Genomic DNA, 21557 nt, shown 5'->3' with positions numbered 1-21557 from the left:
GCCAAGCCTGCTGAGACCCTGAAGCCCATGGGCAACGCCAAGCCTGCTGAGACCCTGAAGCCCATGGGCAATGCCAAACCTGCTGAGACCCTGAAATCCGCTAGCAAAGAAGAACTCAAGAAAGACATTAAGAATGATGTGAATTGCAAGAGAGGCCATGCAGGGACCACAGATAATGAAAAAAGATCAGAGAGCCAGGGGACAGCCCCAGTCTTCAAGGAGAAGCTGCAAGATGTGCGTGTGGCAGAGGGCGAGAAGCTGCTGCTCCAGTGCCAGGTGTCTTCTGACCCCCCAGCCACCATCACCTGGACGCTGAATGGAAAGACCCTCAAGACCACCAAGTTCGTCGTCCTCTCCCAGGAAGGTAAATGAGCGTGGGGGTTGGGGAAGAAGGGGCCTCTGTACCAGGGCCACTGCTGGCTCATGGAGCCTTGGTCTTGCTGACCCCTGTCAGCAGCCCATAGCCTGGGTAGGAGGGCCGCACCCATTTCCTGCTCACTCAAGGATAGGTCCCCGCTCAGGGACCTTGGGTACATGCACCAAGGCTGGGGCTAAGGGCTGGGATGCTGGTCCTTGTGGCACATGCCCACATCTCGGTGCCCGTCTGGCAGAGCCCTCTCATGGCACCGCCACCTGTGGCTTCCCGGAGGAGACCTGAGCCTGAGTTGATTCCCAGCTCCAGCATGGAGAGGGCTCTGTTCACAGGCTTGGAGGTGGGGGACACGGAGGCTGGAGCCAGCGAGAAGCTCTGAGTAAAGAGCTGTTTAGAGCAGCGTCTTAGGTTTGGGGAAGGGTGTGCAGTGACCAGGTGGCACGGAGCTCTGAGTTGGGGTCAAGAATAACTTCAGTCTTGATAGCATTGTGGGTTTGAAGGGATCTGTCGGGAAAGCCCAAATCCCAAAACAGCCCCTACAGCACACACTCACGGGCAGACAGAGCTGCTCGCTTCCTAATTTGGACGAGACTTTTGTTTGCTGGTATTTCACATTCTTGGGTGGTGGGGAGAGGAGGGGGGCCCCAAATCCTTGCATCTGTGTGGACTTTTGGGGTATGGAGTTTTCAGAGGGGCCAGTTTATACTTGGAGAAGAGATGGGGTGACACAGGAGTATTTTCTCTGGACCTTCAATTTGGTTTGAAGTACTTTTGTAAATCTCAAGTCTGGGTGGGAGCTCCAAGGCCAGCCGACCTCCACACCCCATTCTGGCAGCCAGCGGAGGGATAGGTTGCCAGCACAGAACAGAGTCCTGCCTGAGTTGATGCTGGTGGCTCCGGCCAGGACAGGGTACAAAGAAGCTCCCGGGAAGTGACATTTCACCCTTGAGGGGCACAGGGCAGCCACAGAAGAGGCCAGAGTGGACAGGTCCTGTCAAATCTTAGTCAGCTGAGATATCAGAGTGCTCTCCCCACGGGCTGCTCCCCTCCCTGTCCCCTGGCAGCACCCTCCCCATTCCCTCCCTCACCTAATGCTGCCTGCCTTCCCCTCACAAGCAGAATGGAGCATTCGAAGATCACAGAATCCCTCTCAGCCCCCAGTAAGGGTCTGTCTTCCCTCTACATCTGGCACAGCACACCTGGAGCAGCTGAGCATGCTGAATCTCAGTGCTGAAGGAGTGAAGGGGATACTGGCTGGCAGAGAGAAAAGTGTGTTATTTTCTGCTAATGTGTTGACGCAGTAACTTTTCCATGTGGACGTCCTCAGATTGGCAGGGTCCTCCAGAAGTCATCTCCTCCATCCCCCACCTCTGCTGGCTCAGCCCCCCTCCCCTGAGGCATAGGGGATCACTGAGCTGGGGTGACACGTCCAGAGGAGTGGACGCCACAGCCTGTCCTGCTGCCCTTGTGGGGCTCTCCCACTTGGAAAGTCCTTGGTAAAACTGATTGGAAACCCTGACTGGGAGCATTTCCCAGGTCGCCCTATGGTGATCTCTTTGGGCAGGATGCAGGGTGGCATCCACCATCCTCAGGACAAGGTTGGGGCTGTCGCCTGGCTGTCTGATCTTTTTTCATTATCTGTGGTCCCTGTATGGCCTCTCTTGCAGTTCACATCATTCTTAACGTATTTCTTGAGTTCTTCTTTGCTAGCGAATTTCAGGTTCTCATCAGGCTTGGCGTTGCCCATGGGCTTCAGGGTCTCAGCAGCCTTGGCGTTGGGAGGTCTGTGGCTGCTCCAGACTCAGGGAAACTGAGGTTAAGTCAGCTGGGGACAGCTGCTCTCCAGCTTGCATGGGGTTTAAACCCAGAGTCATCAACAGCAACTTACAAACAATTCACTTAACTAAGTGTTGTAAGGCAGACTCCAGGCCTGGTCTCAGAAACGCTTCTGAGCCATTAGCCACTGTCTTCTTGCGCCCTGAGTGCCTGCAGTATGTTTTCCCTGCTGGGGCCTGAGTGGTAAACACCCTAGAGATCCTGGCCACTCCAGCCTCCCTTCCCATGGAAACCGTCCCAGAGGGAACAATTCAGATCCAGAGCAGCAGCAGAAGAAATGATCCAAGGAAGGCTGCACACAGAGAGGAGAGAGACCAGGAGAGGTGGGAAGGGATTCCAGAGAGAGCCCCAAATCAAACTGTAAGACATCTTCTAAATATTTTAAAATTGTGTTTAAAGAATAGCTGACATCTGTCGAACACTACGTGCTAGACACTATCTTAGGCCTCTTACACTTTTCACTCACTGATTCCTCCCAACTATGACTGTACTGTCCACCTAACAGGGAAGTTATGTACCTTGCCCGGTGCAAGGTGCTGGGGGTAACGGAGCTGGGATTTGAACTCAGTTCAAACTGTTTGAACTCAGGTGGCTGAGTCCCATGCCTACACCACTGTGCTCTATGACCTCTTAGTTAATTCCTATTATTTTGTCAGGACACTGGTGGCAGCTGAGAATTTGTCTATCAACAGAAAACACTAATGACTTACTCACTCCTCGATTTTGTTAACAGTTGTCCAAAGGTGGAAACACTGATGGTGCCCCCAGCCTTGCCAGGTTTCTGGTATTTTCCCTGCAGTGGTGGAAGCAGACCTTGAAATGCGCCTGTCTTGCTTCAATACAGGAGAGTGCGTTGTCTCAAAAAATCAGCCCCACCCTCTGTCCCTTCACTCACCAAGACTTCAAGAGCCCGGTGTTTTGTTAAGGGGAAAGCTTATCTTAAGGCTTTGTCTATGGGTCACCACTTGAGCAGGTCCCTCCACAGGGAGTAGGGCATTCTGAGAGGTGGAGTGGGTCTTCTCTTAGTAGATCTGGAAAGAGAAGACACACTCATAGTGATAAAATTGTTAGAGCCAAGTGCTGACAAGTGCTGTGAGTGTGTCGGGAGGAGCTGCTGGAAGTGGGAAGAGAGGGAGCTGAGTGCTGGACTTTGATCTAAGCCCTGAAGGCAGGCCAGAGGGGATGAGCTTCGGGGGGAGGGGGGAGGGTGGCCCACAGCAGCAGAGGCATCCTGCTAACAGCTTGTTCTGGGCTGGAGAGGACGACATGGCCCCAGTTTCATCCTATATCCTGCCAAGGAATTCCAGTCTAAAGGCAGTAGGGAGTCATGCGAGATTTTGAAATGAGGAGCACTGTACACGAAGCTCAGTTTAGGGGTTTTGGTGGACTCTGTGCCCAAAAGACAAATATAGAGCCTACTGAAGTGGTCGGGAGGAAGACGGTGAAGCCTAGACTAGCATAGTAGCCACAACTGCAGACAGGGAGTGACCAGTTCAAGAAGGAAGGATAGAAGTAATGGTACCTGTTGCCTGGCTTGGAAGGGCAGAATGGGGGTGGGGGTAGGTGAAGAAGATGAAGGAATGGAAGACCACTAAGTGTGGGTGTCTGAGTGGCTGGGGTCTCAGTGGTGGTGTCAGTGGGAATAAGGAAGCCGGTGGTTGGAGGAGGTTTATAGGGGAAGGTGAAGGAATGGCTCCACTGGCCTCCCGTCCTGTGTCCTTCACGCTCAGCTCAGCACCTGCCCTGCCCCTGGCTTCCTGACTTGGAGCCCTTTTCGCTCCGCTGACTGATCCCCATCCTGTCAGCTCTGCTACAAACAAGATTCACTTCCTCCAGGATGCCTTCCTGTTGTCACCCACCTTTGGCCACAAGAGACTCTTGCACTGTCCCCTCCCCATCAACCTGTGTATCTGCTTGCACTGACTGCTAGTGGACATGCTGTTTTTAGGTTTCAGGGGACTTCTGTGATGTCTGTAGCTTAGATAGGGCTCATAGCCTACAGATCCCCCCCCCAACAGGATTACATCACCCCATTTAGTTCACCCCCTTTCATGCTGAGGAGAGCAGAAGAGGTCTGATGGCCTGGGCTGGAGTTGACCCCTAGTTGATTTGTGGCAGGACACAGACACGTGAAGGTATCCTTCCTCTTCCTGCACCCCTAGAGCTGTAGGGCTGATGGGGTTCACAGTTACCACCAGCTGGGCCTGCCCTCTGCCCCCAAGTCTTTCCCCAGCCCTTCTGGGACATGCGTGTGCTGAGGGGCGGGAGGCCGATGGCCCCCTGAGCTGAGGGGAGCTCTGTGGTGGCCTGAGAAGGGCTTTATCTTTATGCTTTGTTTCCTGTCTCCGGGCCAGGCTCCTCCTCCTGGCGAAACACTTGTCCCAGTCTAACAATGAGGATTCATTTTCGTTGCTGTTGTGAATAGGTAATTCATTTGTAATTGCCTTCAGGGTGGAATTTTGCAAAGGCTTTTTAAAAACCCATGTAAGTTCATCCTACGAAAAATTGATTTATGCAGCATCTACTATGAGCAAGGCATTATTCTAGCCCCCTTTGTTGTGCGCATAATCCACTTGAAGAACTCTGAATTTTCTTTTTTCAGAAACCATATATTATCTTTTTCAGTAGTAAGTTCTATTTGACTGTTTGTGATCTTTTCTTACATAGATCCTACCAGATCACCTGCTACAGAAACACCCCTTCATCCTTCTCAGAATGACAAATATGTTTTTCTGTGACTGCATTCCAGGCTTGGGAAAAACACTGGCGATAGACAGGGTCACTCCCCTCCGAGAGCTGGTGTGGGAGACAGGCATGCAAGTCGGCAATGGCCTTGTGAGCCGTGCTTTGACATGGATGAGCTCAGAGTTGGGAGCACAGAAGAGGTCCACCTAGGCCTGGGTGATTAGGGGGAACAAGGAGGACACCATGCCTGCAGGGGTGACCTGGAGATGAGTCGCACTGTCTGGGCTTGCCAGGTGGGCTGGGTAGGCTGACTGAGGCAGTCCTATAGCAGAACCTCCAGGAAGCTCCCTCCCTCCATCCACATCCCGTTGCTCCCCTCTGCCCTCAACTCAGAAAAGGAGAGAGCTGGGAGAGCTTCAGACCCAGGAGCACTTACTCCACAACAGCCATGAGGGGCTCTCCCAGGCAGAGCTCTGCAGTAGTGCTGACCTTTCCCATCCCCCTCATCTCCCGCTCAAAATTCCCCACCAGGCTGAGGCTTCTCAAAAAAAACCTCTGGGAAACAGCTTTTCTTCTGGAGGTCAAGAATGAACTGTCCCACAGGAAATACCAGATTCTTCATCTGGGGTAGCCAAGCCTGCAAGCCTACCAGGGGGTCCTCCCCAAGCCCATGCACATGGCCAGGGGTCCAGGCTCTGGGCAGGTTGGAAAAGCTGCCTGCCCCATGCCTTGACCTGGGAGAGGAGGCGGGGGCCAGGTCCACATGCCCCCTACTCTCTGTGTACTGTCTTTATAGCTTGTATCATTTTGACTTAGGGCTCAAGGCAGCTGAGGGACTGAAACTGAAAGAAAATCAAGGATTTGAACAGGATGTGCATTGGGGGTGGGATATCTGTACCCAAAGCCTTAGCCCCACCCTGACTTGAGGGAAAATTTCCAGATGGGATTGGTCTCTGCTAAGCCTCTGAGCCCCTCTAGTTGGGGCTAGAGGTCATCTTGGCATCCTCCTGCCCACCCAGATGAATGGAAAGTTCTCTCTCCAGGACATAGTTATCCTCATTCCCCACTCCTGTGCCTCACAATTCTTACTCCTATGACAGACTTCCTAAAATTCCAGCCTAAATCCTCTCCATTACAGTTTCTACAGATTCTGTCTCCTAACCACAAAGGGAAGAAAACAGAATGAAGCCTTCCCGAGGGTTAGGTTCTATATAAGGGTATAAGAGGTTGGGAGTGGGGTGCAGATCAGCCCTCTTGCCCTAGGTAGTTTATAGGATGAAGGTTTCTCTGTTAAAACATTGCCCAGGTGGCAAGGAGTAAAGTGGAATATTACACCCTTACTTCCTCCTCCAGCCTTAGTGAGGCTTTCTGAGCAGAACTGATGTCATCTTTCCTCTTTCTAGTCTCCTTGTATTTGCTGGTCAAGTCTGTGCATTTGTATAATGGGGTCAGGGACAGTAGTTGGTGTCCACCCAGAATGCACCCAGGTCTTCCTTCCCAATGCCAGCAGCTTGTGGGACATGAGATGGCAGCTCCAGGCAGCAGAGTGTACGTGGCTCTGGCTCTGTCCTCCTGTGTGACGGCTGCTGCCCTGACAACAGGGGCAGCTTTAAGCAGGATGCCCTGCTATTTACTTGCTTGTGCATCTGAAAGCAAGAACTAGGAACTGCCGCCCTTCTGCCTGGCCCAGCAAGCCTCTTTCCACACCCTGGGGAACCTCCTCAAGGGGGCACACAGAGGAGAAGTAACCAGCCCTGGGATGAGAGAGCTGGCAGGGGCCAGGACCAGACCCCAGATTTCTATGTGTGCCTAGCTGACACCTCCTTCCCCAAACCAGGCCAGAAGATGGTGCTGGGAGTGAAGGCAGGCCCAGGGGAGAGTCCATGGAGAAGGAAGGCCATCCCCACTTCTCTCTGGGGCAACCAGAAGACCCAACTCTGAAGGGAGGCAGCCCCAGAGGGCCCCTCTGCAGGCCCAGCGCCCTTCATTGGCCGTGGTTCTCCAGCTCAGACACCCTTCCTAAAAAGTCAGCTCCTGGGGCCCTGGCTGTAGTCACCACCTCCCAACAAATCTTCCCACAGGCCAGTGCCCCTCCTGGACAAGTGCTCCTAGCCTCCTCCACCCACTTCTTTGCTCATAGCTCCCTTTTCCAGAATGCAGTCACAGCATCACTGCTGTAAACAGAGTGGGACCCCCTCACCTGTCACTGTTCCTAACAGGTCTGTAACCCTGTGTCGGACTCCTTTTCTCTCTTGGTGACATCCAGGGGGCAGGGCCTGTGTGCATCTCCTTCTGTTGTATTGGATGGTCTCCAAAGGCAGAGGCTATTTCTTTCCCTTCTTTTGCAGCTTTCTATTATGTCCCCACAAGAGGACTCTTTGGAGTAGGGGAGGAGGTATCAGGAAGGAACGGATTTAGGGATCAGTTATTTTGGACATGGGTTATAAACAGAAAGTGCCCTGGCTTTGGTGAGGAGCAGGGGATTGGTTCCCACAAGGCCTCTGGCTTCTGGGCTCCCAGAGGCTGCCCATGTGAGTGACACACACCTGCTGTGCTCCAGATGCCGGGGCAGGTACTACGACCACACCTGGTTCACTCAACAATTCTTCCTCCCCAGGCTCACTCTGCTCCGTCTCCATCGAGAAGGCACTGCCTGAGGACAGAGGCTTGTACAAGTGTGTAGCCAAGAATGATGCTGGCCAGGCTGAGTGCTCCTGCCAAGTCACCGTGGACGGTAGGTCATGCCCACCCATCACCACCACCCATACACGGGGTTCCATTTCTCAGCCCCTCCCTTCCCTACCATACCTTGCCTGTGAGACAAAACTGCCCCCAACACTACCCTCCCTGCCTAAAGGCATTCATTTTGGATGTCAACCTATCGTTTGCCAAGAGAAAAAGAGACAGGAAGGAAAGTGGCAGCTCTACTTGATCACCTACATGGCCTCTTTCTTCACCCCTCCCCTGGCCATCCTGTCCCCCTCCCAGTCCTGACCCCCACACCCAGAACCTTCTGAGCTGGGAAGCTGGGGCACTGGGCAATAGAAAAGACACACCCACAGGAAAATGACTACAGAGTATTTTACAAAAGCCACACAACAAACAAGTGTCTGAGCTGGCAGGACCCAGCAGGGTCAGCCGTGAGGAGGAGGGAGCAGAGCAGGGCCCATGTGGGAGACTTCCTAGAGGAGGTGAGTTGGGGCTGAGTCTCTGGATGGAGAGGACAGGCAGCCTCTGCCAAAACAAAACAGTAATAATAATAATAATAATAATAATACTGCAGAGGGAGGTGGGAGGACACGTCGGGGAGACAGCAGGCCTGCCAGGTCTTAGTGGAGTTTCTGTGTTAGGAAGAGACAGTGCCAAGCTGCAAGGAACTGGGCTTTGTCCTAGGGAAATGCCAGAAGTGCATTCGTGACTCTTTTTTCTCTCCTTCCTGAGGAGTGTAGAATTGGAGCCTGAGAAATAGGACGAACCTTGTGATGATTTAGATGAGGAAATGCAACGGAGGGGGAGGGTGTTCCCTGGCACATTTAGGGCCGAGCCGAGCCGGGACCAGAACCCCATCCCAAGACCCACAACCCAGTGTCATTTCTTTGTATTTGGCACTTACCTGGAAATGTCTCAAAAAGTAGTTTTGGAGAAATAGTTTCTTGCCCTTGAAATGTCTGGTTAATAACCATCGGAGACACATCAAAAACTAGTGTCCAAAAAAGGTATCTTGAAGCCCAGCTTGCTTATTCTTCTCCCTCCTGGGTGTGATCAGTTGAGTTCTGAAGTCCTAGTGTGTCTCACTGCCATTCCACACCATGTGGAGCCCGTGTCCTCATTCTGGACTTTACAGTCGGTTTCCTGATCACAAAGCTGAGCTCTATGGAACATGATGAATAGGAGAGAGGTGGAAAAGAACGTCTTTTTTGTAAAAACACAATGGCAGCACGAATTGTTAGTAGCCGAAAGGTAAGCTGAACTCATCTAATACTGTGTACTTCTCCTTGGAGATTGTGCGTATATGTGCTAGAGGGGCTCTGAGTCTAAGGAAGCAGACTCGATGGGTCCAAGTTTATGGTCAATTCAGAGGGGGCGTGGGACACATGTTTTGAAGTTCTGCACAGGGGATGCTGTGGCTGATGACTCCTGTGTGGGAGTCTGTCCTCACCCAGGCTGTCACCCACTCAGATCACAGTCCTGCTTCTTTCTGTACAGGTGCTGCATTAGTAAAGTATAGCGTTTCTGGAAACTTGATCCTTGAAAGCCCACTTCTAATACTCCTCTGCTCATTTGGGACTCAGCTAGTGAAGGAAGTTCCTGAGCTAGTGAAGGAGGTTATCGGCTTTTGAAACCTCTTTAGGTCCTATTTGCATGGCTACCTGAAGGCAGGAGAGCAATTCATTCTCCTTATCGGTAAAATGTCAGCACCTTTTCCAGATCTGTTTTCAAGATGAAATTTCCTTTTCCCCTACTGAATATACTTGGGGATTCTTTTTTTTTTTTTTTTTCCTAAGGTTTGGGAAATTTATTCTGCAACTTAAAGGGCTTTGTTTGGCAGTTTCCTTGTCTGCTGGCAGATTCCCTTGTCCGCTCTGCTAATCTTGATGACCATCATGATTTATCCCTAATTCCTTTAAACGCAGAGTTTGGCCTCCAGCTGCAAATTGGGAGCTAGGTCTTGGAAGAGGAGCTAGAAAAGTGAAAGGAGGGAGCCCAGCTGAGATAACAGGACCGACTCTCAGTCCATTGGGTTTGGTTTTGTTGACAGGATAAGGCCAGCCTCTTCCCCCTGCTCTTCTTTCCCTGTTGCTATACTTGCAGATACATTAGTGTCCTGTATGCCAGGTGGGCGTTTGCCCACATTTAGCTTTATTTTTCCATCAAGAGCCTCTCTAGGAAAGTGGTAAAGGACTGTGGTCGCCTTGACGGCTCCCCTGTCGCCTTTCTATCGTCTGGTGCTTCACCCCACTGGCTAGGCTAGGTCTCCTGCCCTCATTCTGTCCCCTCATCCCCTCAGCTCTCCCTGTTCCCCAAAGCATCATACTTGACTTGGGGATCCCAATGGGTTTGTGCATCCCCTGAAATTACAGGCAAAATGTTGCGTTATGTGGGTTGGAGCATCTTTCTGAAGAGAGGGGTCCGTAGTTTTTAGTCGAATTCTTAAAAGGAGTCATGAATCAGAATACATTGAAGAACTACTTGCCCTAAGGAGCAACAGTGACTGAATTTTCAAGCCCAGCCATTGTGTGGGCTCTTCCAGCGTGTCTCCAGCTGCAACTGCCCACCCGACCTCTGCATAGAACTAGGCCTTCATCCCTCTTATGGGGCAATGAGGTCCATCTCCACTAGGCGATGGGGCTACAGCTGGTGCTGACTTCAGACTGGCTTCCTCAGCCATGCAGCAGGGCTGGCCTGGCCCCTGAAAGTCGCTATCACTCACTCATCCTGTGCCAAACACCATCGAGACCATACATCTAAGGCCAACATATCTTTCAAAATCTCATAAAAATGAGGCAAATGGGGCTCGTTGGCCAGTCCACATTACCCACACTACTGATACCCTCATATCTTAAAGATAAGGGATGTCACCTTTATAACACAGCACAGCTGGCTATTTTAATCATGTGTTTGGGTCTTTTTCCTAAGAAAAAGGGTGTTTATGTACTTTCTTGATTATAGTCATATCACCCTTCCTTCTGAACTCAGCAGAAGACAAGGGTTAACTTGTGCCACATAGAAGAGAGCTAAAACCTAGAGTAAATGTGGACTTGCCCGAAAACTCGTCCTCTTGGGAGGAGAACAAGCTGACCTTCCATGCCTGCCCTGGCCAGAGACTCTTGTGCACTTTGCATTTTCAGCCTATGCAACAGTTGAGCAGGGTGTCTCTCTCAGTGAGCAAACCAAGGCTTACCAAGGGTCAGCTGCCTTCCGGGCCCCACAGACAGTAGGCGTAGATCCAGTGTTGGGGCTCCACCCTGCACGGTGAATTACAACATGAAATATCCTGGCAGGATTCAGTGTCTGGCTCAGAAACCTGCCCCCTTCCACAGCCTGGTGCAGCCTCCCTGGACAGTGAATTACCACGGCGGGGCCTACTCCCAGAGTGATCCAGACCTTCCTGAGTAACAGCCCTCCCTGCGGGGAGGTCCTTCTGCACATGGGACTCAGAAACCCCTTTACTCTCATTCCAACCCAGATGAGCAGTGAGGAAACTAAGTCCTTCCTAGGCCAGAATCCCATGAGAGGAGTCAAAAAGCACCTTAGCCCCTCACTGGCTCATCCAGTCATTCTCAACTCAGGCCTCCTGTCCCCAGCCACCCTGGCTAGGGCACCCAGCTTTTGGTACCAGTGAGACCAGGGCTTTGTGACTACAGAGGGTCATGCATGATTGTGACAGGGAGGGACACTCCAGTGGGTACTCATGCCATCACTCAGTCATTCAAGAAATATCTGAGTGCCCACTCTGTGCCAGGCACTGCCATAGGAGCTGGTTTTAAAACAGTAAATGAAGTAGGAGAAGTTCCAGCTCTTGGGACTTTTCTAGTGGGAGAGAGGCAGTAATGCAGGTGAACAGCTGTGTCATATCCTCAGGTAATGTCACCAGCTATGGAGAAAGCAAAGCAAGGTAATGGGGAAGGGAGTACCATTTTTGGAAGGGGTGGTCGCTGAGGCCTTTCTGAGGAAGGAACATTTGAACAGAGACTGAAGGAAGCCAGGGAAGGAAGAGGGACAAGGTGACAACGAGAGCATAGCCCTGAGCTGAGGACACTCTGCTTGAGGCATTTCAGGATGAGGCGGGAGGCCAGGGTGGTGGAGCCATGAGCAAGGGGCAGGATGGTGGGAGGTGAGGTTGAGGAGGACCATGGACCAGATCCAGACAGTGTTGGCTATGACCAAAAAAAATGAGATTTTATTCTAAGTATGATGGGCCAACACTGGACATTTATGAAGGATCACTCATGTCCATGTGATGACCAGACCCAGGATGAGTCAGAGGGAAAGCAGGGAGTACAATCGGGGGTTGCCACAACAGGGGCGGGAAGTGATCAGATTCATAACCTCTTTGGCTGTAGAGCTGATAGGAGCTGCTGATGAGCTGGATATGGAGAGAGAGAGAGAGAAGTCAAAGATGAGTCTTAGTTTTCATGGGGGGAGTGAAGATCAATGGTGGGGTGGGGGGAGGGCACGATCAAGAGTTTAGTGCATGTGAAGTTTAAGATGCCTATTTGACCTCTCAAGCAGTCCTGTCACATAGGGAGGTGTTTAGATGAACCTGAAGTTGAGGGGGAGGTCAAGGTTGGAGGCAGGATATGGGGAGCCATCCACACACAGAGGCCATTCACTGCCCTGGGGTTGAATGAGGTCCCTGGAGAGTACAGAGGTGAAGATAAGAAGAGGGAGAGAGAGAGGCGGGGGCAGGACAGGGGCCTGCGAAGAAGACTAAGAAGGAAGTACTCCAGTGATATGGGAAGAAACCCAGGAGATGGGGGTGTCCTAGAAACCAAATGATAAGAACTTCAAAAAGGAAGGAATGATCAAGATTAATGTTCCAGGCCGGGTGTGGTGGCTCACGCCTATAATACCAACATTTTGAGAGGCAGGTGAATTGCTTGAGCCAGGAGTTCAATACCAGCCTGGGCTACATGGTGAAACCCTGTCTCTACAAAAAATACCAAAGTTGGCTGGATGCTGTGGGGCATGCGTGTAGTCCCAGCTACTCAGGAGGCTGAGCCAGGAGGAAGCTTGAGCATGGGAGGTTGAGGCTACAGTAAGCCAACATTGAACCACTGCACTCCAGCCTGGGGGACAGAGGGAGACCCTGTCTGAACGAACAAAGGCAGGCAGGCAGGCAGGCAGGCAGGAAGGAAGGAAGGAAGGAAGGGAGGGAGGGAGGGAGGGAGGGGGAGAGAAGGAGAGAAGGAGAGAAAGAGAAGAAAGAGAAGAAAGGGAAGAAAGAAAGGGAAGAAAGAAAGAAAGAAAGATGAATGTGTCAGGTGCTGCTGCCAAATAAAGATGAGCCTGAGCACTGGCTATTGGGTTTGGCAACATTGAGGTCATTGGTGACCTTGCAGGAGGGCCTCAGGGGAGTGATAGTAACAACAGCCTCATCCCAGGCATACAGAGACTGAGTCACCTGTTCAAGGTCACCCTAAGTAGCGGAGTGGGAAGTTAAATCCAAGCCTTGTTTCCTAACCACTGTGGTCCACTGTTACCTTGGCCCCTGGGCACTTCTGATTATTGCTTAGCTGATTTTGACCCACCCCTCCTTTGCTGACCTCGGCCCTGCCATATTACTAAGTCTGCTCCCACCCCCACATTTATTCTTTTTTTTTTTTTTGAGACTGAGTTTTGCTCTTTTTGCCTAGGCTGGAGTGCAGTAGTACAATCTCGGCTCACTGCAACCTCCGTCTCCTGGATTCAAGCCATTCTGCTGCCTCAGCCTCCCAAGTAGCTGAGATTACAGGCATCCGCCACCACGCCCTGCTAATTTTTGTATTTTTAGTAGAGAAGGGGTTTCATCATGTTGGCCAGGCTGATCTCGAACTCCTGACCTCAGGTGATCCACCCGCCTCAGCCTCCCAAAGTGCTGGGATTACAGGCATGAGCTACTGCGCCTGGCCCACATTTATTCTTTAAATCATCACAGACAACTAACAGGTATTATGTGGAACTAAATATAATTGCTGTTTTTGTAGGTCAAAAACACTTCAATACTGGTGAATGGTATAGTTCCACCTGATCTGATGGTATAGATCAACACAAAGCACTTAGCACCGTGCATACATGGAGTCAGTACCCAGTAAATGTCAGCCATCACCTTCTGACTTGGTCACACCTCCCTCACTCTTCTATTGAGGGTGATGTTATTTCCGTTTTCCTTGTGAGGAAGCTCAGACTCAGAAAAGTTCAGGAACTTGCTCAGGGACTCACAGCTCCTAAGCAGCAGAGCCAGAAAGAAGCGCAAGCATCCTGATCTCTCTTCCTTAATATGCTAGCACACTGCTTGCACTCAGTCAGGGACAGAGGCCAGCAAGGAGGGATGAGCCAACCCAGGGAGAAGCTGAAGCCCAGCCCCTCTGCCCTGCCCCACTGGGGGCCCCTAGAAGCTGGACCCCTCCAAGAAGCTTCCCAAGACCTCATGCCCCCTGCATGGGGTCAGAGTTCAGGGAACCAACCTCTGAGGGAAACAAAAAAAAGAAAAAAAATGCTGCCCAGAGAGCTTGAGTCCAGAGCCCAGGAGTGGAAGGGGTGAGGCATTGTCCATAGAAGGACACGTTTTCCTCTCCATGTAGAGGCCCCCCACTTCCCCACACCTCCATCTTCCTTCCCCACACTTCTTTGGGGACACAAGCAAAGGACTTCAGCCTTAGGGGCCTAGATCTAGCAATGGAGTTTAATTTCATCACAAAATGATTAAAATAGAAAATACAAGCTGCTCTTAAACTTATATTACTATTATTTTTATCCCCTGGGCAGTCATGTGAGCACAAAGCTGGTTTTGATTAGGCACATGGCCCTTCCAGCCCACTCCTTGCTGCAGTTCGCATGGAGGTCTGCTGGCTCTGCATCCCTGGCAGGGCCCCGTGGTGCATGCACAGCCCCACCATGCTGACATTTTAGGTGGAGTGCGGTCACCTCCTGAGGCTCCCAGTCTGGGGTGTGCCTAGTTTGAAAGGGGGACTTGAGCCCCTTTCCTCATGGCCAGATGGAAAGATAAAGTGCTGCAGGAACTTCTGAAAATAAGACTCAAAGCACATTACAGGGTAGTGTACTGACATGTCCAGTGAAACCCCAGCACCCTAGAGCCGAGGACGGAGGCAGAGGCAGATGGGGCAGGGCAGGGAGGGCTTTCTGAAGGTGGAAAATTTTAAAGCTGACTCAGAAGGAGGTAAGGGAATGTGGCTATCAAGGGGAACTAATTCATAGGTAAGTGATCATTTTCTTTCTTTCTTTTTTTTTTTTTTTTCATTTTTTGGAGACAGGGTCTCACTCTGTTATCCATGCTGGAGTGCAGTGGCATGATCACTGCAGCCTCAAGCTCTGTGGGCTCAGGTAATCCTCCTACCTCAGCTTCCCAAGCAGCTGGGACTACAAGCACATGCCACAGTGCCCGGCTAATTTTTGTAATTTTTATAGAGATGGGGTTTCATCATGTTGCCCAGGCTGGTCTTGAACTTCTGGGTCCAAGTGATCCGCCTGCCTTGGCCTCCGAAAGTCTTGGGACTACAGGCGTGAGCTAACGCACCCAGCTGATAAACGGTCATTTCCTGCTTTTCCAAAACACGGTTGCATGTGTTCTCTCCTTTGGGCTTTGGAACACCATGAGGTAGAGAAAATAAGTGATTCCCTTGTACAGACGTGGAAACAGAGACATGGGACAGTTTAAATTATTTCTCCGAGTTCCCAAGATTGCTGATGACAAAGCCAAAGCTAGAGCTGTTCTCTCTTGGTCTCCACTGTGGTGATGCTTGGAAGTAAAGCCCAACACAACCGCATGAGGACAGAAGGAGTCTCAGTCCCTGCTGCCCTTCTTTCAGGAACCCAGGAAAACTGGGCCTCTTATCCTTTGCTTTCTTGTGCCTCAGCTTACTCATCAGTTAAAAAAGCAAACCTGATCCTTCTTCTCCCTCCTCTATGCTGCAAGACTCACCAGGAGAATGAGTGCTGAAGCCAAGGAGTGCAGAACTGCATACATACTCTTCCCTGTACTCCTCTTCCTTAAGAAGGGCCAGGTGCGGTTGCTCACGCCAGTAATCCCAGCACTTTGGGAGGCCAGGACAGGCAGATCACCTGAGGCCAGGAGTTCAGGACCAGCCTGGCCAACATGGTGAAACCCCATCTCTACTGAAAATATGAAAAATTAGCCAGGCATGCTAGTGCACGCCTGTAATCCTAGCTACTCAGGAGGCTGAGGCACGAGAATCACTTGAACCTGGAAGGCAGAGGTTGCAGTGAGCCAAGATCATGCCACTGCACTCCAGCCTGAGCGACAGAGTGAGATTCCATTTCAAAAAAAGGGGCCAAACGAACAAAACAATTACTGGGTACACCTTTCTTTACGTTGTCATCTGCGACGGTTAGAAATGCTGGTCTTCAAGGAAGGGAAGAAGGGAGAGCCCCAGACAAGGGAAGCTTAGACTGACCCCATTCCCCTGGTTTATGGCACCCTCATCCCCAGATATCAAGGGGAAGCACTGTCAGGTTTTTCTGCCTCTTGGAATAGTCCCGGAGCCACTCCCTGTGCACTCCCTGTGCTTGAGGAGAGACGAGGAGTTTTCTGTTGGCCAAGTATCAGTCATCCATGGAGCTTCTGGGTCATACCACGCCCAGACCCCAACCCAGACCAATGAAACCAGGACCTGTGAGGTGAGATACCCTGGCACAGGTGCTTCTAACATACAGCTGAGGCTGAGATCCACCAAAGCTGACAAATAACTCTGTCCAGAGGATTTTTCTGTAGCTGAGAATGACCGTGATCCTTGGGGAAAATGTCCAGTGTAAGAAAATGAACTCATCCCTGCCCTACGGCTTTCTGCTTCTCTGTGTCCCCATGGAATTGCCGTGCTGGGTTACAGGCAGCCTTCTGAGGAGCTTGAGAGTGTCCACTCCAGATAGCAGGGACCCCGATGTGCCATCTGGGGCTCTTTTGCCCGTATGGGAGGTGGCAGGAGTTCGGCTTGCAGTGGGGAGTGGAGGCGAGGAAGTGTTTTGGTGTCAAGGGCTACTTGAAAGGGTTGCTTTGGCTGTCTGATCCCCCCCACACCCTGTCATGTACTGCTAAGAAGTCCTACTTAAAGCCCCTAATGGTACATGCAGGGCTTTCCGCTGTCTTTGGTGGGGGATTGCCCCCACAGCCCCCGGAGGCCTGTGTGCTTCTGAACTGCCATGAGCCTGCGACACCCGCACACAGCCTCCTCCCTGGATTGCCCGGAACAGAGAGGAGGCAGGCACTAGGCTGGGAAGGAAGCCTGTGGGGTGGTGATGAGCGGAGGGACTCATGCGGGCAGATCTATGGTCTGGGGAAGGCGAGGGGCCTAAATGCCTCCCAGAAGGAGAAATGCATCCAGAGGCAGCTCAGAGTCCACTTGCTGGGAGGAGGATGTCCCCAGCCCCCAGTTCTGCTCCCTGCGCCCACCCCTCAGAGCCCCAGGAGCCCAGTCTAGGCAAGATCAGCCCTGACTGCCAGTCCTGGAGGCGGACGTGAGAGGGCTCTTCCTCCCCAGCCAAGCCTCAGGAATGTGGTGAAGCCTCCGCTGGAAAGTCCCCCCACCCCCACTGCCCCCACTGAGCTTCCTCTCCTCAGGAGCAGGAAAAGAACGCCCAGGGAGAGGGCTCCAAGGGGGAGACTGTCTCTCAGTGCCGTCCCCAAAGAGCGCTCCTTGTGGGAAAAGGGAGGCCAGTGAACGTGCTGGGGCCCAGTGATAGCCACTCAACCAGCTCCTCCTTATCCCAGTTCCCGGGTGGTTTCCCCACAGTGTCCCGGGGGCCGGTGAGGGCCTTCCCACCCAGCCCAGCCCAGCCAAGTGATGTTTCCCTGCTTGCCCTCCATGAGGGAGGGTTTCCTCTGGCAGAGGGAGTGTGGAGCCGAGCCTGAGGGCAGGCACCGCCCAGCATCTTTAGGTCCGCCCAGCAGGCAGCTGTGCCCAGCTTCACTGGGCCTGTTGGGGGAGGGCTAGCAGAGGCCCCACAGTGGGGCCTAGACCCTGTCTCAGAGGTGGGAGGCGTGCTGGCTGCCTGCTCAGAGGCCTCCGTTTGGTTTGTCACTGCAAAGTTTGGTCTGCAGAAGAGAGTCGGAGAAATCAGAAGCTGTGTGCCAGCTCTAGTCCATGAGCCCAAGAGCAGGGACCCTGTCCCCTCCTCCCCCTATTGGAGAGACAGCCTTTTGGAGACCCAGGATGTCTAGCAGGAGGGAGACAAGGCCTGATGGAGGAGAAAGCCGGGGGGGTGAGCAAGGGGTGACTCTGCCCCGACTCTGCCAGCAGTGGCATTCCTGGGGGATCATCCCAAGCTCCCAGGGCAGCCTGTGCGCTCATCTTGCCAAGGTGATCGTGCTGTCTCCACCGGATTAATCAGGCCCAGGGCAGTGGACGGCCCTTCTTTGGTGCTCTCATGGAGGGTGAAGGAGGTTGCCTGGATGCAGGCGCTGTTCTGTCCAGGGGACACAAAGGGCCCTCAGAGTTGGGGGAGGAGTTTGGTCGAGGTGGGATTTTGACCGAGAGGCCCCCTCTGCTCAGTTCCTCAGCGGCTGCTGACTAACGCTTGTTGTTACCTGTTTCGTTCCAGATGCTCCGGCCAGTGAGAACACCAAGGCCCCAGAGATGAAATCCCGGAGGCCCAAGAGCTCTCTTCCTCCTGTGCTAGGAACTGAAAGTGAGTACTCGCCCAGCTTCACCAGGCAGAGGCAGGGGCAGGGACTGAGGGCAGCCTCAGAGCCCCCACTTCCTGGTCACTCACTCTTGCCTGAGCTCCTGGAAGTCTGATGTCCGCCCACACCCCAACGTGCCCAGTGAACTCCCAATAACAGAACCAGTGGCCTTTTCTCACCCCATCCTAGTGCTCTCCCCAGCCTGTCTCCAGCCTGGGTGGTGTTGCACGTCTCAGTTTGTCCTCCTATCAGCCTCCCCCACCCAACCTCCTTCACGCCCTTTTACTTCCCACCAAGACTCTCGGAGAGCGCCTCCTAATTTCTCCCCAGTTGGCCCTGCCCTCCCAGGGGCTCTTTCTGGATTGTAGCTCTGATCTCATCACTCCTGGTTGAAATATGTAGCGGCCCCCAGAGCCTGCAAAACCCACAAGCGAAACTCCACGTGTTAGCGCCCAGGACACACCTAGCTCGCATGTGCACACATGGTCCCACATGTGGCCTGGCCCCCGCCTGGCTTTCCCGGTGCTGCCCCCAGCTCCTTTACTTCTATTTTATACTCAGGCCAAACCGAGCTCTTCGCTGCGCACTACACAGCCCCCAAGTTCCTTCCTTCGTGCCTTCTCTGGCACCTCTCTCCATGGGACACCTCTCTGGCAAACTCCTCTGAAAAGTCCCTCATCCCTGAATTCTTCCTCACCTCAGCTCCCACAGTGTCAGCACCTGGCTCCTCCACTCCCTCCTTCCCAGTGTCACAGAGACGTGTCTGGGTCTCATCCTCCCTCCTCCATTGTACAGAGTCTGTTCAAGCAATTACCTTTCAGAGTGACACATGCTGTGCCTTGCTCATGGAAGGCAGATTGCAGTGTGGTATAAGAAGCCAAGAGAGAAAGGAGACTCTCCGTGACCACAGACAGCTACCTTCCTCTTTTTGGATCTCAGCTTCCCCAGAGCCCACACATCCATTAGGCACCATGCGTAGGGTCCACAATGCTTTTACAGGCCTGCCAAATGCTGTAATAGCTTATAAAATTAGAAGAAAAAAGTGAACTTTTAAGTCAAAGACAATGTTTTAATTCATAACATGAATATATTCATCTTTATACCCATGCAGTTATAATTTACATAATTCAAATATAATACTTGATATATAATTAAATCTATGTACTTTTTTTTGGTGGAGGAGGGGGCTAATAAAGGCAGAAGGGCCTCAAAAGTCACAATGTCACCCTGGCTGCCCTTATAATTTTTCATCCAATTTTGACAGCAGAACTATCCTTTGAAACCTACAGTCTCAACAGAGGGTGCAGAGTCGCTTGAACATCCCCAGCACATGCTGTGTTTTAAAACAAACAAACAGAAAACAAGATAAGCTCCTAATTGCCCATACAGATAGAGAAAAGTAATTGAGCCTGATTAATTCAGACTACAATCTTTTTCCATTACAATGCAGTGTTTGTGACTTTGTTTTATTCTTACCTTCCTAATGATGAACTTGGGTTCCTCGAACATACCCCAGCCAGGCTGTTGGGGGAACGCAGCCTGGGGCAGCGAAATTGGAATTAATTTCTCATTGATGCTTAACCAAGGTAGATAGCCTGAGAATATCAAGAGTGGACATTTAATAAGTTGTTGGGAATGCATACATAATACCAAGAAAAACCTAGTGAGAATGGGTTAATAATTTTATCTTCCAAAAATATTCCTTGGGCCCGTGCTATACTTGGTATGGAAAACTGTGAGCAGAAGAGACAGAGAATATAGGAAGGGCACCAGGGGCTGTGAACTGGGGCTATGGCATGGCTGTCCCCCACTCCTGGGTGCAGAAGCTGCAGTGCAGGGGTTGATCTGGTGGGCGGCCTCCAGCCCTCAGCTCCAGCACACCCACTCCAATGAGCCTTTGAGGAGATGAGATGGGGTCAGAGCCGAACTGTGGAGGAGGAAAACAAGCTTGAGACGATGAGCAGAGCAGGAGTTGGGCTCTCTGCCCTGAGAACAGAAGGCTATGGAAACACCATGCAAGTTGTCACTGTCCGAGTCTGGAGCAGGGGCTCGCACCCCTGGCTGCATGTTATATTCACCTGGGGAGCTTCTAAACCACTGCCGCGCAGGCTTTCCCTGTCCCCAGACCAATTACATCAGAATCTCAGGGGTGGGTGCCAGGCCTCAGTATTTGTTCAAGCTCCAGGTCACCCCATGTGCAGTCAAGCTGGAAACCAGCTGTTCCAGGGAGAAGCCTGGTGCCCACACTGTGGGTCTTGAGAAGCAGAAGGGGGTCTCCCCTGCTGCCTCTGTTAAGTGTGGACCCGCGCTGGGGACCCTCACATCAGCATCCTCAGAGTATCGTGTTGCCCAGAGAGCAGAGCAAGGCACCCTGTGGTGGGGAGGCTGGAAGCAGGGAATGAAGCTCCATCCGAGTTAGTAGGGGAGCAGCAGGCTGGCAGCAAGTGCTTCATCTCTGTAGAAAACACATTCACAGCTGGATTAACTCCGGTAGACGCCACTTGGATTTCACTCTATGTGCAGAGCCCCCATGTTGGAATTTCAGACATCTTGCCCCTGAAGGAATGGCAGTGTGTATCTCCACACACTCCAAAGTCATGGCCACTTTGTACCCCTTTGCTGGCCCACCGCCTCCCCTACCCCCATCACCCCGAACCTGCCGCCCCAGCACTGAGAGCAGTGCCAGGCTGGCTACAGCTGCCCTCCACCTGCTTGCACCCCTGCCCTCTTGTCCTTCAGAAGCCTGTATCCTGGGGGCCTGAGAGACACCCTGGGATTTGTTTCTGGAGCGTCCTGAGAAGACGGCTGCCCAGAGATGGAAAGTGAAGGAGATGTCTTTTAGGTCTGCACCCGTTCTTTTCTCCCTTTGGAGGATAATTCTTAGTTTATTAATTATATACATTATATATACACACATTCTTATTTAAGCATTTTAAACAATATGGAAATATACTATGTATAATGTGAAAGGCCTCTTTCATCTACCCCCAATTCTACTCAAGCCCCAAAAATCCTCAATGACTTTTTTCCATGAGTGTTTATATACATGCACAAGTACATCCATTGCATTTTTGCCTCACAGAGATGGAATCACACAGTCTGTACACCTCTGCAACTTGCCTTTTTCTCTTAGCTTTGCCGTCCCCAGTCCCAGACACCTCTGATTCCATGAGTGATCTGGCTGTGTGTGTGTGTTCATCTGTGTCAAGGGCTGAGAAGTACGTAGTCTAAGAGGGAAATCTATATTTCCTGGGGTGAGGCTGAGTGATTTTCTCATCAAACAGATGGTGACCAGGTCCCTCTTCT

At 51.9% G+C, this 21557-nt stretch overlaps 1 protein-coding gene and 1 long non-coding RNA gene across 4 annotated transcripts in view; one reads left to right on the top strand and one right to left on the bottom strand.

The window, feature by feature from the left end:
• The window catches only part of LOC111544411, a 3976-nt gene extending 733 nt beyond the window's left edge, over nucleotides 1-3243 (bottom strand). Inside the window, exons 1-2 of the long non-coding RNA XR_002732157.1 lie at nucleotides 3105-3243; nucleotides 2924-3002 (exon numbers count right to left, since the gene is read on the bottom strand). This is a non-coding gene — a long non-coding RNA (uncharacterized LOC111544411). The remainder of the gene's footprint in view (nucleotides 1-2923; nucleotides 3003-3104) is intronic.
• MYLK (myosin light chain kinase) overlaps nucleotides 1-21557 on the top strand; it is a 222234-nt gene that overhangs the window by 133186 nt on the left and 67491 nt on the right. The window contains exons 17-19 of one of the 3 annotated variants that reach the window (XM_031935156.1): nucleotides 16-364; nucleotides 7512-7628; nucleotides 18170-18256. In XM_031935156.1, coding sequence (XP_031791016.1) covers nucleotides 16-364; nucleotides 7512-7628; nucleotides 18170-18256 — 553 coding nt within the window. Of the gene's footprint in view, nucleotides 1-15; nucleotides 365-7511; nucleotides 7629-7973; nucleotides 8086-16141; nucleotides 16253-18169; nucleotides 18257-21557 lie in introns of those variants that run through there. The other 2 variants (XM_023214904.2, XM_023214905.2) reach the window with 2 other exon arrangements.

Source organism: Piliocolobus tephrosceles, chromosome 2 (assembly GCF_002776525.5).
Source record: "Piliocolobus tephrosceles isolate RC106 chromosome 2, ASM277652v3, whole genome shotgun sequence".
NCBI classification, from domain to species: Eukaryota; Metazoa; Chordata; class Mammalia; order Primates; family Cercopithecidae; genus Piliocolobus; species Piliocolobus tephrosceles.
The sequence above is the reverse complement of the archived record's forward strand: the minus strand, read 5'-3'. Positions and strand labels throughout refer to the sequence as shown.